At 37.8% G+C, this 15,731-nt stretch overlaps 1 protein-coding gene across 1 annotated transcript in view; it reads right to left on the reverse strand.

Annotated features, from left to right (window-relative positions):
- LOC135213295 (leucine-rich PPR motif-containing protein, mitochondrial-like) overlaps nucleotides 1-15,731 on the reverse strand; it is a 90,939-nt gene that overhangs the window by 47,850 nt on the left and 27,358 nt on the right. The window contains exons 3-9 of the mRNA XM_064247276.1: nucleotides 10,618-10,758; nucleotides 9,746-9,941; nucleotides 9,226-9,448; nucleotides 7,493-7,606; nucleotides 4,044-4,161; nucleotides 3,244-3,403; nucleotides 1,627-1,906 (exon numbers count right to left, since the gene is read on the reverse strand). Coding sequence (XP_064103346.1) covers nucleotides 1,627-1,906; nucleotides 3,244-3,403; nucleotides 4,044-4,161; nucleotides 7,493-7,606; nucleotides 9,226-9,448; nucleotides 9,746-9,941; nucleotides 10,618-10,758 — 1,232 coding nt within the window. The remainder of the gene's footprint in view (nucleotides 1-1,626; nucleotides 1,907-3,243; nucleotides 3,404-4,043; nucleotides 4,162-7,492; nucleotides 7,607-9,225; nucleotides 9,449-9,745; nucleotides 9,942-10,617; nucleotides 10,759-15,731) is intronic.

Genomic DNA, 15,731 nt, shown 5'->3' on the forward strand with positions numbered 1-15,731 from the left:
ACAACAGAGGATGACTGATAAGTTCTCACTGCTGTAGAGGTTGGAATGATAGCTCTTCAAAGGTGGGAACAAATGGGGAGAAGGGTGCAAATGCCATGGGTGCCAAAGCAAAGAACATTACTTTGGATAAAATGGGGTGTGACCAATGCAGGTGGGATTGGTAGTACAGGACCACTAGTTCAGGTAAAATGGTACATCAAGAATTGGGCATACATGGCCAATACTTATCCGCCCTCTACTTGCTGGGAACAAAGGAGAGTGCAAATTATTCATAAAATTACCCAAGGCCCCCCCTGACGTTTCCGATACAGAACCGCTAGGAGAAACCGAAGGGGTATGAGACAATTCAAAAGCAGGTGGAGAAACATATGGAGCAGCCTGGTTTATTACCGATACAAAAGAAGCCGGTAAGGTTTGGTCATCCAACGATGGCGTCACCCCCTTCCTTTTGTATTGGCTTTTCCCATAGAACTTCTTCCACTGTTCCACCGACCAACCGCGACAAACAGAACACGGATTAGTAACCGTACATACGTTTTCCCTGCACCTACTACACGTTGGATGAGGATCCGTCGACACCGAAGTTAGGAACCTAGAACATGGAAAGCCACTGACTCCTGGGCATTTCCTTTGTCTCCTCTTCGAAACGGTAGACAATCCCGATGTTGAGGCAAAATTCTCCATCATACCACGTATACACTCTTACCACACACTGATCACACTTGGAGAAAGAAAAGGAATGAAAAATAAAAAATGAAATGGATAAAGAACGGGCAAACTGAAAAACCGGCTTTAAATGAGATAGACAGTAACACGTCTTATCTTAAAGGCGGTAGGAAAATAACTGATGGGTCACAGGTAGCCGTGGGCATTCTGGGTATACATGCCCCGTGACCTGGTATAGATGCCATTAGTCCCTGGATCTCACAAGTGTAATTTTAATTCTACCGGTTTCCAGCTTGGCGCTAGTAAATCCTAATGTTAAGACCTCAGGTTTGTTTCGTGTATGAACAATTATGGCTTACTGTGTCCTAGGAAAAGTGATTGCTTGGCGATCGTTCGGTACTCGTAAGTGCTGAATGTAAACAACCGGTTGGAAGTTTTTTTTTTTTTTTTTGTATTATAGTTAATGATTAATTAACAATTATTTGAAATGAGTAAATACTGATTATTTATACATTTTATTGGCATCTTCTAAGTTTTTAGCTTCTTAGGTTTAGATGTCAGAATCATAGACTAGGCTACAGTAGCAACTGCTAACATGGGCTAGGCTTATTGCTAAGGGACATATTCTAAAGTCCTAATATATGCAGTAAAAATGGGGTTGAACATTACATGCAGTTGAATATTACTCAAGTACATACAGTATTTTGCCTTTTTGGAGTCATATTTCTTCTGTCGGATCGGCGTCGTAACCCTAGAACATGTGTTGTAAGCCTGGAAATATAATTTACTGGGGTGTTTTTGTAGGGCTTGGAACGGATTAGGCATTTTACATGTAAAATGCAGTTCAAGATACGAAAAGCTCATAATACGAAGGCTGCCTCAGAACGGATAATTTCGTATGTCGAGGTACCACTGTATTGTTGATAATGAAAACCAAAACATTCCAAAATGAGAACTTGCCTTCTTTTTTCTTGTAATGCGGCATTCAAGTCTTTATCTCCGAGAGCCTGCTTGTAAGTGGATGTGGAGCTGACCACAGGTTCTGTTGCTGGAGCTGGAACAGGTGCTTTTGTTGGTGCAGCACTGGCTGGAGGAGCAGCAGGTATCACAAAAGGTACTTCCCGTTCATGTTTGGTCAACAACTGCCCTAACTCCCAGAGAAAAGACTCACTAGGCTCGATATTCTCCTCTTGCATAGTTGTCCACACACCAAGGGCTTTGTCACAATCATTTTTACGCCCTGATAAAATAAAAGTTAATGGTAAGAATTTCAAAACATATATGAGAGAAAGAGAAGGGGAAATTAAGAAAAGGTCAGGGAAAACAAAATGAGTTGAAAACAGAATCGGAATCCCATCACAATAAATGAAAAAGATAAAATATTCTAGATGTCAAAGTAGCCCAGGAAAGATGAAAAATATGTAAAAGGTGCAGTTTATAAAAGATGAAAATAGAGAAGTTCAGTTGAGTATAGAGACATTGGACCACTAAAAAATTTTAAATGAACTGGAGAAAGTGAAAATAATAATGGGACCAATCAAAAAGATAACAGCTAAAGAGTTTAAAGGTCTCAGGATGATGAAAACTACTAGAACAGAAGCTGTAAGACAGAAGTGATTGGTCCAGAAAAGCCTTTCAGCAGTGGTATACAAAGGAAAAGGGCATGCTCTGCAGATTGGGAAGTGAAGAGAAATAAGACTATGTACTTCAGAATATAATGGAGAAGGTGCTGGTGCAAAGACTGGTAGATACATTAGAATCATTAGGGTTCGTATGGCTTCATGATAAAGATCAAAAGAAGTAGCCTTTAAAATGAGATAAATACAAGAAAACTACTGTGCAAAGAGGTGGAGATTATAATGCACATTTGTGTATCTTGAAGACATGTTGGAATACAGAGAAAAGTAAAGAAATAGCCATTGCAAAGGTAGAAGGACACCAGATCAACTGATTAAGCAAGAGATGTTAATATACTATAACAATGAATCTAGATTTAAGATAAGAGGCTGGTGTATCAGAATTTGAGGAAGAGGTGGTGCATGGAACAAAGTGGAGAAGACTGAAAACAAACAAAAGCAAAAGATAGTTTATAGTGGATGGAAAGAAAGCAAAGGAAAAAAAATCATAGGACAGAGAAGAATGGTGAGAACTCACTCCATGTCTAACCCCTTAATGAAAAAAGGCTGACAAAACATTTGTTGATAACTATATAAAATGAAAGCAAAGAAACATTCAAGTATGACAAAGAGAGACAGCGAGAGAGAGTATGGAATTTCGGCCAAAGGCCAAGCACTGGGACCTATGAGGTCATTCAATGCTTAACTGAAATTGACAGTAAAAGGATTTGCCAGGTGTATCAAGAGAACCTTGCATTTGCACTATGAATCCACTGTTAGCAGAGCTTGGAAAATAAGATTTAAGAAAAAGAATAAGAATGGAGGTACAGTAAAAGGAATAGAAGGGGTTGCAGCTAGGGGTTAAAGGGATGCTACAAAGAACCTTTAGTAATGCCTACAGTGCACCGAATCTGGTGCACAAGACAGTAGTAGCCCCTACCAACAGAATTTGAATACTTACTGTAACCTTCAAAAAGGTACATAAACATCCTGTTTCGATCAATGTCGAAGACATCTTTTGTTATTGCCACAAGCTGCTCCAGTTCAGTTAACCTGTTTTCCTCCAGAAGCCTCTTGCAACGGTTTTCTAGTCTTTGATGGCGAGCTCTTAGTCCAGGTGTCTATGAAACAAAATTTTATCAACATTAAATAAATAAACTTGCCTTTAAATTACTGTATCATGGTCTGTAACTAGCCTAAAAATTTGAGATATTCTTGAAAATTCTCTTGAAACTAAAGGGAAAAAACTGTTTTAAACTTACATTAGCTTTCCTACTCCACAACTCTGCAGCTAGTATATGTACATCTCTAAAAGACATGACCTTAGCTTTTGAAGCCATTACTGCCTTTAATGTATTTCAGCAGCTGTTGCCATATGTGGTTAGTTAACTGGTAATAAATCACTTGTTACCTTCCTTGTATTTCAATGTATAGCCTGGAATAACTGACGACTGCCTACAAAGCAAGACTCACACTGAACCCTAGGTGTATACAATAATTGCTTGGAGGAAGAAGTTGGAGTCACACATTAAGCAAGGAAAATATTAGACAAATATTTGTTTATATATTTTAAAGGGATGATGAGTTATTTAGCTACTGCTAAGAGATAATGCTTTTGTAAATTGGAATTTTCACTAATCTGGACTCCTTAGGTTCCCAGTGGTGTTGGATATGTAAAGCTCTACTTGTATGGTCAATACCTTTTGTATAGCCAATACTCTCAACATGAAAACTAACTGTACAGCAGAATTTAAAACTCACCTCTAAAATTTTCTTGGCCTGTCTGACTTTGCCACACTCAATGAATGCAAATACCAGGTCATACAAACTATTCATCTCACCATGAATAGAAATGGATAGATCCATAATCTTTTGAAGCCTGAAAATAAATATTGTAATTTTAATATTAATAAAACAATTTCCCCTCCAAAAACTTCAAGTTTAGTGAATGACCTTCTTTGTTGCTCTTCCCAACCAAAACATGGTCTAGGATTATAATAATTTTTTCTGCTTATCACTATGTTATTATCTATATTCAAGGATTGAATTACGTTCTCCATATTATCCAACTTTCATATAAGATAATCTTCAAGTAAAGAATTCTAATCAGGCCAAGATGCATATGAGAAATATGTGATGCTAGTACATCTACCTATCACTCAAAATACATAGCTATAAGGCAATAACTCATGTGTTGCAATACTGGGTATTCTTATTCTGGTAATTTCAAGATACCTTACATAAACTTCAAAGAAACTGAAATCGAAACATAGGTTGTTCACTACTGCAAGTCTGGCATTTTCTTTTTTTAAACATAAAAAAACTTTACAGTTTTATTAACATCAACTATTCTTAGAATGAAATGTAGCAAAAGAACTTGAAAAAACAAACTTTAAAGCAACTGAAATAAACACTATCATTTGAATTCAAGCTGAACTCAATAAAAACTTAATATATCCCGGATAAATGGCACAGGACATACCCAATAATAAAATCAGTGTAGCACATCATCACAAGATTACCCAGAACATGGGAATTAATCCACCAGAGAGAGAGAGAGAGAGAGAGAGAGAGAGAGAGAGAGAGAGAGAGAGAGAGAGAGATGAGAGAGAGAGAGAGAGAGAGAGAGAGAGAGAGAGAGAGAGAGAGGGGGGGGCACAAAATTAAATTTCACCTATTGACAGCATCATATCAGAAGAAGCCTGTTCTACAGGGGCTACATGAACACTGAATACAAGACAGGTGAGCAACTCAACTCTGAAGAACATCATCTACTCCCACATAAAACCAGTACCTAGGTAAGAGAGAGAGAGAGAGAGAGAGAGAGAGAGAGAGAGAGAGAGAGAGAGAGAGAGAGAGAGAGAGAGAGAGAGAGAGAAAGTTGACCTTATGCTCTACTGTATGGATCAGAAGACTGCCCAGTACCTCATGATGAACAGATACCAGTATCTCACAGCCTGAGAAGAGCCCTTATTAGGTTCTGAGGTCTGGATAAACTAATCCTTTATAATAATAAAACCTCATGATAAACAGCCCCTTTGCTGGCAATGATTCTATGAGAAGTAGCTGACTAAATATCTGCCCCGAGAATGGAGGCTGTCATTCTCACATTGGTATGACTACTACTCACTTCTCCAAGAGGATCACCCTCCATCTTTCACAAAGGGTCAGCCTACCAACACAAGGGAACATGGCAATGTCCTCCTCCCACCTAGCAATCCTCTCTGCTTCAAAACAAACACCAGTAATAGTATGATACACAAAATCCTGGATGGCAATGTCAACCACTGGCACCTCCTATGAGGAAGCCCTTGCCATCCTCCAATGGAAACCGTCACTGAACGTGACCCAGGAGACCCTTCTCCTTGTCACAGTTGGGAGAATAGTAAGGAGTTTCCCGGGAAAAACCCTTCAGCCGCATGCTGAATATTTTCCTAGATTAACATTTTCTATAAGCAAGTCATACTATCTACCCACCTGTTCATGTTCCTTGGTTCCAGTATAATCCAGCTTAAGACTTTGAACACCACCACAGCAAGATTTACAACCCACTAATTCCTATAAGTCGGAGAGCTCTCCCCTAACAAAACAAAACACTAAATCAGTCTCACTGGCTTTCTCCATTCTGTTTGTTTTCATTTCCAAGTTTCCATTTCTAGCCCGTCAAAACACAACTTAAATACATGAAGACATTTTGTTTCCCATAAATTAAACAATGCCCACATTTCACCAATACAGAAAATAAAACTAAAATAATATGGACTAAACTGATATCTAATCATCTGCTGCTTCATGCAGCACACCCTGCAGCCAAAACTCCTGGGACAGGGCACCAACCAACCAGTTCCTTTGATGCTTGGCCAGGCTCTCCTAAAGGAATCATTCTGCTCCCATCCAATAGGATTAGTGGCAGTCCCCCGCCCCTCCCTTTTTTTTGGTTTGATTGAACCTTCCACCTGTAAGTTATTAAAACAGTAGCTAATTGTATTTTAATGCATTTAATTCTTTTGATGATAAGTTTACTTCAATGGACATAAATTATTCAAATTCTTTCTCAGCTTCCACGTTTTCCAGTGTTAACAGCAAAAGCATCTTTTATCCAAATTCAAAAATCCAAATAAAAAGCCTTAGAATCAGCAAAGCTTTACTGAATTTGTATTTTTCATAGCTAACAAAGCCTCTTGAAAGCAAAGATAAGCTGTGCAGTTGATTTCACCCAACGGTCCAAGTGAATATTCACACAGTAAGTCTTAGCAGTTTGGTTTCTTTCAGCTAAGATTTTAGAAACACTGTGACTGGGTCATTCAAGATAATCATTTAGGCTCAAGATTGATAGGTTCACTATAAACAAACCAAGTATTTCAAAGCTGGAAATCATGCTATTTCTGAGGTTTCCAGTATGAAAATGACTGACTTTGCAACAGCAGAGGTTCAGTAACATCTCTAAGGGAAAACTAGTTATACACCTAGAGTATTACAATAAGGTTTAATTATAAAATCCATTGAAATAACCCTTAAAAGCCAGACTAAAAAAATCAATATGCAGCACCCCAGGCCTGGTAAACTTTGAGGTTGGCCAATTAAGAAATAAACACACCAGTGGAAAGAGGAAGAAATGCAAAAACACAAGGTGCAAGGGAAAATACATATTAAAAAAAATTTTCCCTACCTTTTACGAGAAGTTGAAAATTACTATTTACAACACCTTGTGGGGTTTCTTTTACAAGACAATTGTAAATTTCACCAAGTTATACATGTTTTTTCTGATAATTTGATTTTTGCATTATACATGTCTTTTCTAATATTTCTTTGCAAAATTACAATTATAACTTGACATACTATCATCAACAATAAGAAATAAAACCAACAGCAACCCCTAGGTACATTTATGAGCAAATATATAAAAAGATGTCGTGTGTGTGAGAGAGGCAGTACATAATCCCTCAAGTCAAGATTACAACTCTCTCGTGAGCTGCCCACTTGGTTTTAACCAGTCTAAAAGTTTATGAGCTTGAAGAGAACCATTACAATAGTCACTTTTATTTATAGAAAAAATCTAGAAGGCTTTTCATTTATGCCAATGCATCTCCTTCATGCCATTGAAAACTAAGTGAAAAAATACTTTGTACAATAACATTCATCAAAATTCTACATAAAAATATAAACTATGGTCAAACAGAATTACTACCAATATCTGTATTTTTACTTACTTTTCAGTATCCTCCAGTTTTATACATGCCAATGTCAATTCATGTTTCACTGCAGTAATTTTGTATTCTTTGCAGACTTTTTCAAAAGCATCCATAGCAGCAGGCAAGTCATCACTGGAAAGAAAAATGAATAATACTTGAAAAGTCACTCCAAGAACTGCCAGCCATGCTTTTATAAATCAAGTTACCTCATCTTCTAGATATATCTGAATGATATATCTCAAGTTCCTTGTTGTATCTTGTTGAGAACAGATCTATCACTGGCCCTTCCCACAAGACAAACGTTCTGTCCGCCACTTCCCAATGTAAAGACCTGTTCCCAGAATCTTGTCCTGGCAGCTCAGCTTGTCTGCTTATTACACCCCTTTTCCCCAGAATATGTCTGGCCTTGACGTCTACAAGTTTTTCACATCCCACTAATGCAGTTGAACTATTATGAGATGTAATTGTCAAGATACCAGGCCCCCTGCTGTTTAACATATGCCACAACTGTAGTGTTGTCTGACATCAATACCACAGAATGTCCCTCTGCCTTCTGAAACTCCTGCAGAGCTAGGAATGCTGCTTTTAGTTCCAGCACATTTTTATGGAGTTAATTGTCCTATCAACTCCATTTTCCCGAAATCACCAGATCCTCCATATGTGCGCCCACCCTTTGGCTGACACATCAGAAAACAGAAAAAGATCTGGAGAGGGTTGTTGAAGGGGTACCCGTACTGTTAGATTGTTGCCATCCATCCACCACAGTAGATCTTTTCTCACCTTTGTCGACAGTGGGATCTGCATGTACGGATGATCTACACTTTGTGACGAAAACTCCTTCATCCTCCATTGTAAAGGCCAAAGGTGTAACCTCCCGTGAGGAACCAGCTTCTCTAGTGAAAAGCAGGAAACAAAACTGGATTTAAAAGGACAGAGAGCAAAGCACATCCTCTCTTCAGGGCGGTAAGAAAGCAACTGACGCACTCACGATGCTGAAGGCATTGTGGGAGCTCCCACATAGCTCGTGATCAAGCACAGATGCCAATAATTCTTTGTGTACACAATTTCTATTAATTTTACAGGTTTTCCCGCTAGTGATTGAAGAATTTCAATGTTATATTTGTGTAATTCTATATAGTACAGTATATTGCCCCATTTTGTGCAGTGTACAGTACTGTACAGTGCAATCTACTGTTTATAGAGATACCAAAGTTGTTGTTTGGTGTTTATAAGCACATTTAATGTATAATGTTATGTAGTATTGACAAGGTAGGGGGAATTATGGTGCAAAGTGGCCGTTTTACTTCTATGTAAAGGTTTTTTTCATCAGGTCCAGAAATTTCCAATATCCAGCACAGTCTTGGATGTATTAATCTAAATAAAGGAGAAATTACTATAATGGCAAATTACCTAAGTAAATACCTAGAGTTCCTCACTGGACAAGTGGTTTGCATACTCGCCTATCAATTTGGTAGCCTGAGTTCACTCCCCACTCTGCTAAAGCAGACCGAGAGGAATTTATTTCTGATGATTAGGAATTCATGTATCGATAGGTGTTATGTGGTTCGGATCCCACAATCAGCTGTAGGTCCCATTGCTAAGTAACCAATTGGTTCCTAGCCATGTAAAAATTATAATCCTTCGGGCCAGCCCTAGGAGAGCTGTTAATCAGTTTAGTGGTTTGGTTACACTAAGATATACTGAACTTATTACCCAAGCACCAATATAAACCTACAAGATCTAAAACTTACTTGGCCAAGTGAACCTTAATTAGGGCTCCACAAGCTAAAGCAACAGGTTTCATGTAATTCTTTTCAATAAGCTTATCGAACAATTGTTGTATAACATCAGTGGTGACACCATCTTTCCCAATGGCATTATTGAGGAATGAACCACCCATGAATGCTCCAGTCGCATCATCAATCTCTTCACTGCTACTTTCTGGAGCATTGTTGTCTAACAACTTGAAAGTTTCTGCAATGATAAAATATATAAATTCCTTATAAAATAGATAAGATACAAAAATTAAGAAAATAAAATAATAGTGATTTAATGTGATGGCCATTCTATATGCAGAAAATCATAAGCAAAAATATTTACAACAAACACATTCACAGAAGGTAAATTCTAAGAAAAGACATTAAAAGATGGGAGAAAGATTGCCTTCTTTTAACAATTGTTAACATGACTTCTGCAACCATTTACAGCCTCATTTTTTCATCAAAGTCCTTAACTGTTAACTGTCTATAGCAAGGAATTAAATAAACTTGCCTTCAATCATTCCTTTTGAAATCATTGCACCAGCTAGCTTAAGAACCTTGGGAGGAATCATTTTTATATCTGGTTCCTTTTGTAGCAGGAACTCATAAATATTGAGGGCCTTTTCCAGTTGCCCATCATTAACATACATTTCAATAAGGAGAACATGTTGACCTGGGGTGATGGGATACTCTAATGCCTCCAATTTCTGTAATTAAAAAGATATAAGCTCATGAATAAATAAGTTAGACATTTATAATTACTATATTCGTTGCATGTAAGAACTTCAATATCTGATTGCAGAGGATACAGAAACCATTTGCAGTTACATCTCAACATGTTTTGCACTTTTCCGATTTTCAATTAATGAGTATAAAGTAGTACTGGAAACATTCTCTCAAAGTTTTGCCCTAACTTCTACAATTTCAGTGGAGTGGCTCAGAACATTTAACCAATTCAATTTAGTGGAAATGCCTAGGCCTAAGTTAATCGGCAACTGCTCTCTGAAGTCTTCACCTCCCAACGACAAGGCATTATGAGTATGGTTGGTGCTGTGATATCACAACCAATATTTGTAAAAAACAATCTGTTATGTAAATAGATACTTTAATAATAAGGCAAAATTTATCTAATATTTACACAAGGTTTCAATCCAGAGACATCTTTCCAGACTCCATTGAAATATAAAATAATATAACAGGATACCTGGGCCAACTACAAAGATGAAATTGAAAATAAACTTTTGCTTTTTTTTTTTTTACCAGACTGGATGAACCAAGAAGGGACAGATTGAATTATAAAAACTGGACATTTGCATATGATCCAGTTTTAAAACTTCCCCTAATATCAAAAGTTATTTGAATATTGTAACTTTTCTTTCTTACCTTCATGGTTTCTTCTGCTTTTTCAACATTCTTTATACGGCAATACAAAGCAAGAAGCTGACCAAGCAAAGCTGAGCGTGGTTGATTTTTTATTTCAAGTTCTAAGAGTCGGTGCTCCAGATCTGCTACACTATACTGGCTCTGGAAAAGAAGTTTAAAAATTACATGTAAACTCCTAGAGTTTCATAATTAAAATGTTTTGCAGCCTGATATACCTTGCAAGCTTAATAATATCTAGACAGCCAGTAAAGTATATGTTAGAAATTATCACATTACACTGCCTTACTTGACTAGCACTTGAAACTGACTAGTACCTCCATTTTACAGAGAGAAATGACAACTCTATACTAAAGTAACTCAGATATCTGACTAAGCCTATACTGTAATCAACCTAGACCAGGCAATGAACAGCTCCAGGTTGAAAGGTGCTTCTGTGTTGGTGAGAAGAGTACAAATGAAGGACTTCTCTTGGCAAAATACAAAGCCTAAGAGCACTGTGGCATTAAAGATCTTTGGTACTGACAGCAAAAACTGATGAAAAAGTACCTATGACCACGAGGCAAAACGGATCAAAAAATAACAGCCTGAGTGGTGTTGGAAGATGGTGTCTATCTACATTAAAACCAAATCTTTGAGGAAAAATCCAGAGCCTTCAGGTCAAACAATGCAGGGAACATAGCTCTACTGAAGATAACAAATCAGAGTGGTCTTAAAATACTATAACCCTCTTCATCATTACTATAACCCTCCTTTTCATCTTGTAAGTAGCATAGAGAAGCATATCCAAGAGCTAGGAAACAGTGACAAGACTGGGTCATATCCTCCACAGAAGTACCATCTGCTGGAAGTCAATTGGTGCCTAAAGACCCAACTCTTGCCAGGTCAATGGCACTAAGCTCTACTTACAAAATCTAAAACTTAACAGTTACTGTGGACTCGAAGCAAAAAAAAAAAAAAAAAAAAAAAAAAAAAAAAAAAAAAAAAAAAAAACATGGTAAAATAAAGTTGGCAAAGTTTCCATGCTTAACAAAGAGCACACCAAAGCTAATAAAATGGACAAATATTTGGAAAACCTAGCTAAAATTACAATGAATCAAAAGAACCCCATGATTCTTGTAATTATGTACTGATAAACTGTATACAGTAATACCCTTAACTTACAAGAGGTTAGGTTCCAGACCTCCCTCCACCCCCTAGGAGGAAGTTTTACTCAAGTTTGACAGTCTCTAAAAATGCTAATAAATATTTACTTCGAGTTTGAACACTAAATATGAAGGTAATCATGCTCCCTAAGTATTAAGCTAACTTTTAAATTAAATTAAAGTTACTAAAACTTCATTTAAAAGTTAGCTTAACACTTAAACGCCTACTGGACGTATTTTACATCGATGAAAAAGTTTTTTTTCAAATATTTATAGGCCTATTTGGTGAAAAATTTTGAATCGCGCCTTGAGGGATGCTGGGAGTTCACTGATCAAGCTGTTGTTTTCTTTACAAGTATTACCCAGGCGCACATGCGCGAATTTCTTCTTCTCGCACTAAACAGCATCAGCGACACATCTCAGAAATTATTTCGTCACTTTGTCATAATTTTTGCAGTTTTATATTAGCCGTTAAATAGTTTTATATATGAAAATGTGCACAATTTCATGTAGAATACAACAAAAACAACCCATGGTTGTAGCTTTTATCAGTTTTGAAATATTTTCATATAAATAAAGAGAAGTGCTATAATTTCAACCTTTGGTCAACTTTGACTCAACCGAAATGGTCAAAAAACGCAATTGTAAGCTAAAACTCTTACATTCTAGCAATATTCAATCATTTACCTTCATTTTGCAACAAATTGGAAGTCTCTAGCACAATATTTTGATTTATGGTGAATTTTTGAAAAAAACTTTTTCCTTCCGTCCGCGCAGTAACTCTGCCGAAAAAATCAGAAATTCTTTTGTCAGATTGTCGTAATGTTTGCAGAGTTATATATTACCCATTACATAAGGTTTTACATATGAAAATGTGCAAAATTTCATGTAGAATGCAACAAAAAACAATCCATGGTTGTAGCTTTTATCAGTTTTGAAATATTTTCATATAAATAACGATAAGTGCCAAATTTTCAACCTTCGGTCAACTTTGACTCGACCGAAATGGTAAAAAAACGCAATTGTAAGCTAAAACTCTTACATTCTAGTAATATTCAATCATTTACCTTCATTTTGCAACAAATTGGAAGTCTCTAGCACAATATTTCGATTTATGGTGAATTTTAAAAAAATACTTTTTCCTTAAGTTCATGCGGTAACTCAGCCGAAAAAATCAGAAATTCTTTCATCAGATTGTCGTAATGTTTGCACCATTTTATATTAGCCGTTAAATAAAGTTTTATATATGAAAATGTGCACAATTTCATGTAGAATACAACAAAAAATAACTCATGGATGCAGCTTTTATCATTTTTGAAATATTTTCATATAAATCACTATAAATAGAAAAAATTTGACCTTCGGTCAACTTTAACTCGACCGAAATGGTTGAAAACTTCAATTGTAAGCTACAACACGTACAGTCTAGTAATATTCAATCAATTACCTTCATTTTGCAACAAGTCTCTAGCACAATTTATGGCGAATTTTTTAAAACAACTTTTTACGTCCGCGCTTTACGAATTCATGCATCATATTGTGATAATATTTTCTCTGTGTTGCTTTGATCGTTTTACAATTTGTTATATACCAAAATATGAAATTTTCATTATTAAAATGAAGTTTTATTGTATACTTACCGGACAATTATACAGCCGTGATTTCCACGAGCGGCAGGATACTAAATTCAAATTTAGCGCGTAGGCGTCGCCAACACTGGTGGTGATGACGTCATCTCCCTCCACTCGCGGGAGAACCAGGTACAACTGCCCAGGTGAATCCAATTCTTTCTGCCCGTCCGTCACCTAAGGGGAGGAGGAGGGTGGGTATAATCATAATTGTTCAGTAAGTATACAATAAAACTTCATTTTAATAATGAAAATTTCATTTTTATTGTAGTGTCTTACCGAACAATTATACAGCTGATTACACATTTATGGGAAGGTGGGATTCAGTGGACCACTAGTATTTCTAAATGGTTACATTTATTACAATACCAGTAAACACTCAAGGTGTCTGTTGTACCTTACCTTGTAAGAGAGCTACAGCAGACTGTTACTGCCTCTGGTCGTTGCTCTTCTTACTATTGTAGAGGAATTGGAATTTGACCAGTTAGCCTCTACAGGAGTGGAATCCTTCCGTAGTTCAAGCGAGTCAAGGCTGACTGACGGAGGATAGTAACAACAAAGATTGCCCTGCCCTGGGCTAAGACCAGAAATTCAATCATACAAAACAAAATTTTTTGTCACCAACACCAGATTTAAAAACATATATACCCAACCATTGTAAAATCTGACCTAACAGACTGGTGAGTATCCCAGGTACTCAGTACCCCCAGCTTCCCTTGAACTCGACAACCTATTCAAGGTGAAAAGTTAGCATAGAGGTGACGACCCCTGTGCCGTTTCTCCCAACACCATGCCAGAAACCGCCACCGGACCTACGTTTTACAATTCTCAAAACCGTTTCTATCTCTTTGAGATAATGACTCGCAAAAACCGAATTCGATCTCCAGAACGTGTTCTGAAGAATCGAAGCTAAAAAGATAAAATTCCTTTCTGAATGCTAAAGAAGTTGCCACTGCTCTAACCTCGCTCAGAACGGAAAGATTGTCGTTCTCGGACTGCGAGTGAGCTTCCCTGATAAGCTCTCTAATAAAGAACGATATAGCATTCTTAGAAAGAGGACGAGAGGGATTTTGAACCGAGGTCCAGAGCTTAGAAGATTGTCCTCTAATACCCTTAGTGGCAAACAGATACTGCTTAATAGCCCTGACTGGACATAAGAGCCTTTCTTCCTCCTCATGTCCAACCAAATCAGATAAGTTCCTTACCACAAAACTCCTCGCCAAGGATTAGAAGGATTCTCATTTTTTGGCTAGAAAGGTCAAAGATACCGAAAATACAGCATTGCCTTGAGAGAAACCGACTCTTTTGTCTATAGCGTGCAATTCGCTGACACGCTTAGCAGAAGCTAGTGCAATAAGAAAAAGTGCCTTCTTAGTCAAGTTCCTGAGTGAAGCCGACTTCAAAGGCTCAAACGGTGGCCCCATGAGGAACTTAAGCACCACATCTAAGTTCCAAGCCACTGTATACTGCGGGAGCTTAGTGGTTTCGAAAGACCTAATGAGGTCCAACAGATCTGAATTGGAGGAAATATCCAAACCTCGATGTCGAAAAACCGAAGAGAGCATGGCTCTATATCCTCTGATCGTCGAAGGAGCCAGTTTCTTAGAGTTCCTAAGAAATAGAAGAAAATCTGCTATTTCTGTTAAAGAGGTCGCAGAAGTAGAGACTTTAGCACTTCTACACCACTCTCTGAAGATTCTCCACTTCCCTTGATAGAGTTTGTTAGAAGACTCTCCTACAACGAGCGATAGCTTCTGCAGCTCTTCTTGAAAACCCTTTCGCTCTGACAAGATTCCGGACAGTCTGAACCCTGTCAGAGCTAGAGCGGACAAGTTTTGGTGGAACCTCTTGAAGTGAGGTTGTTTGAGAAGCCACTTCTCTGGAGGAAGAAGTCTGGGAAGTCTACTAACAACTGGAGAAGGTCCGGAACCACTCTTTCCTGGGCCAAAAGGGAGCGATTAACGTTAGTGTTACATTGCTGTGCGACATGAACTTGTTCAGCACCTCTCTTATTAGACCGAACGGAGGGAATGCATAAGCTTCCAGACCCGACCAATCCAACAGCATTGCGTCCACCGACCAAGCTAGAGGATCTGGAACTGGAGAACAAAAGAGAGGAAGACGGTTGTTCCTTGATGTCGCGAACAGGTCTATTGACGGTCGTCCCCAAAGGCGCCAAAGTTTCTGACAAATCTTGTTGTCCAAAGTCCACTCCAGAGGTAACACTTGCTGTTGACGACTTAACTCGTCCGCCAGGACGTTCATCTTTCCCGGAACAAACAAATCTCGGGACTAGCTGAAACCTTCGCTTCGTTTGACCACATGGAGGAGATCCTTGGCTACT

The sequence above is a fragment of the Macrobrachium nipponense genome, chromosome 42 (genome assembly GCF_015104395.2).
Source record: "Macrobrachium nipponense isolate FS-2020 chromosome 42, ASM1510439v2, whole genome shotgun sequence".
Lineage (NCBI taxonomy): Eukaryota > Metazoa > Arthropoda > Malacostraca > Decapoda > Palaemonidae > Macrobrachium > Macrobrachium nipponense.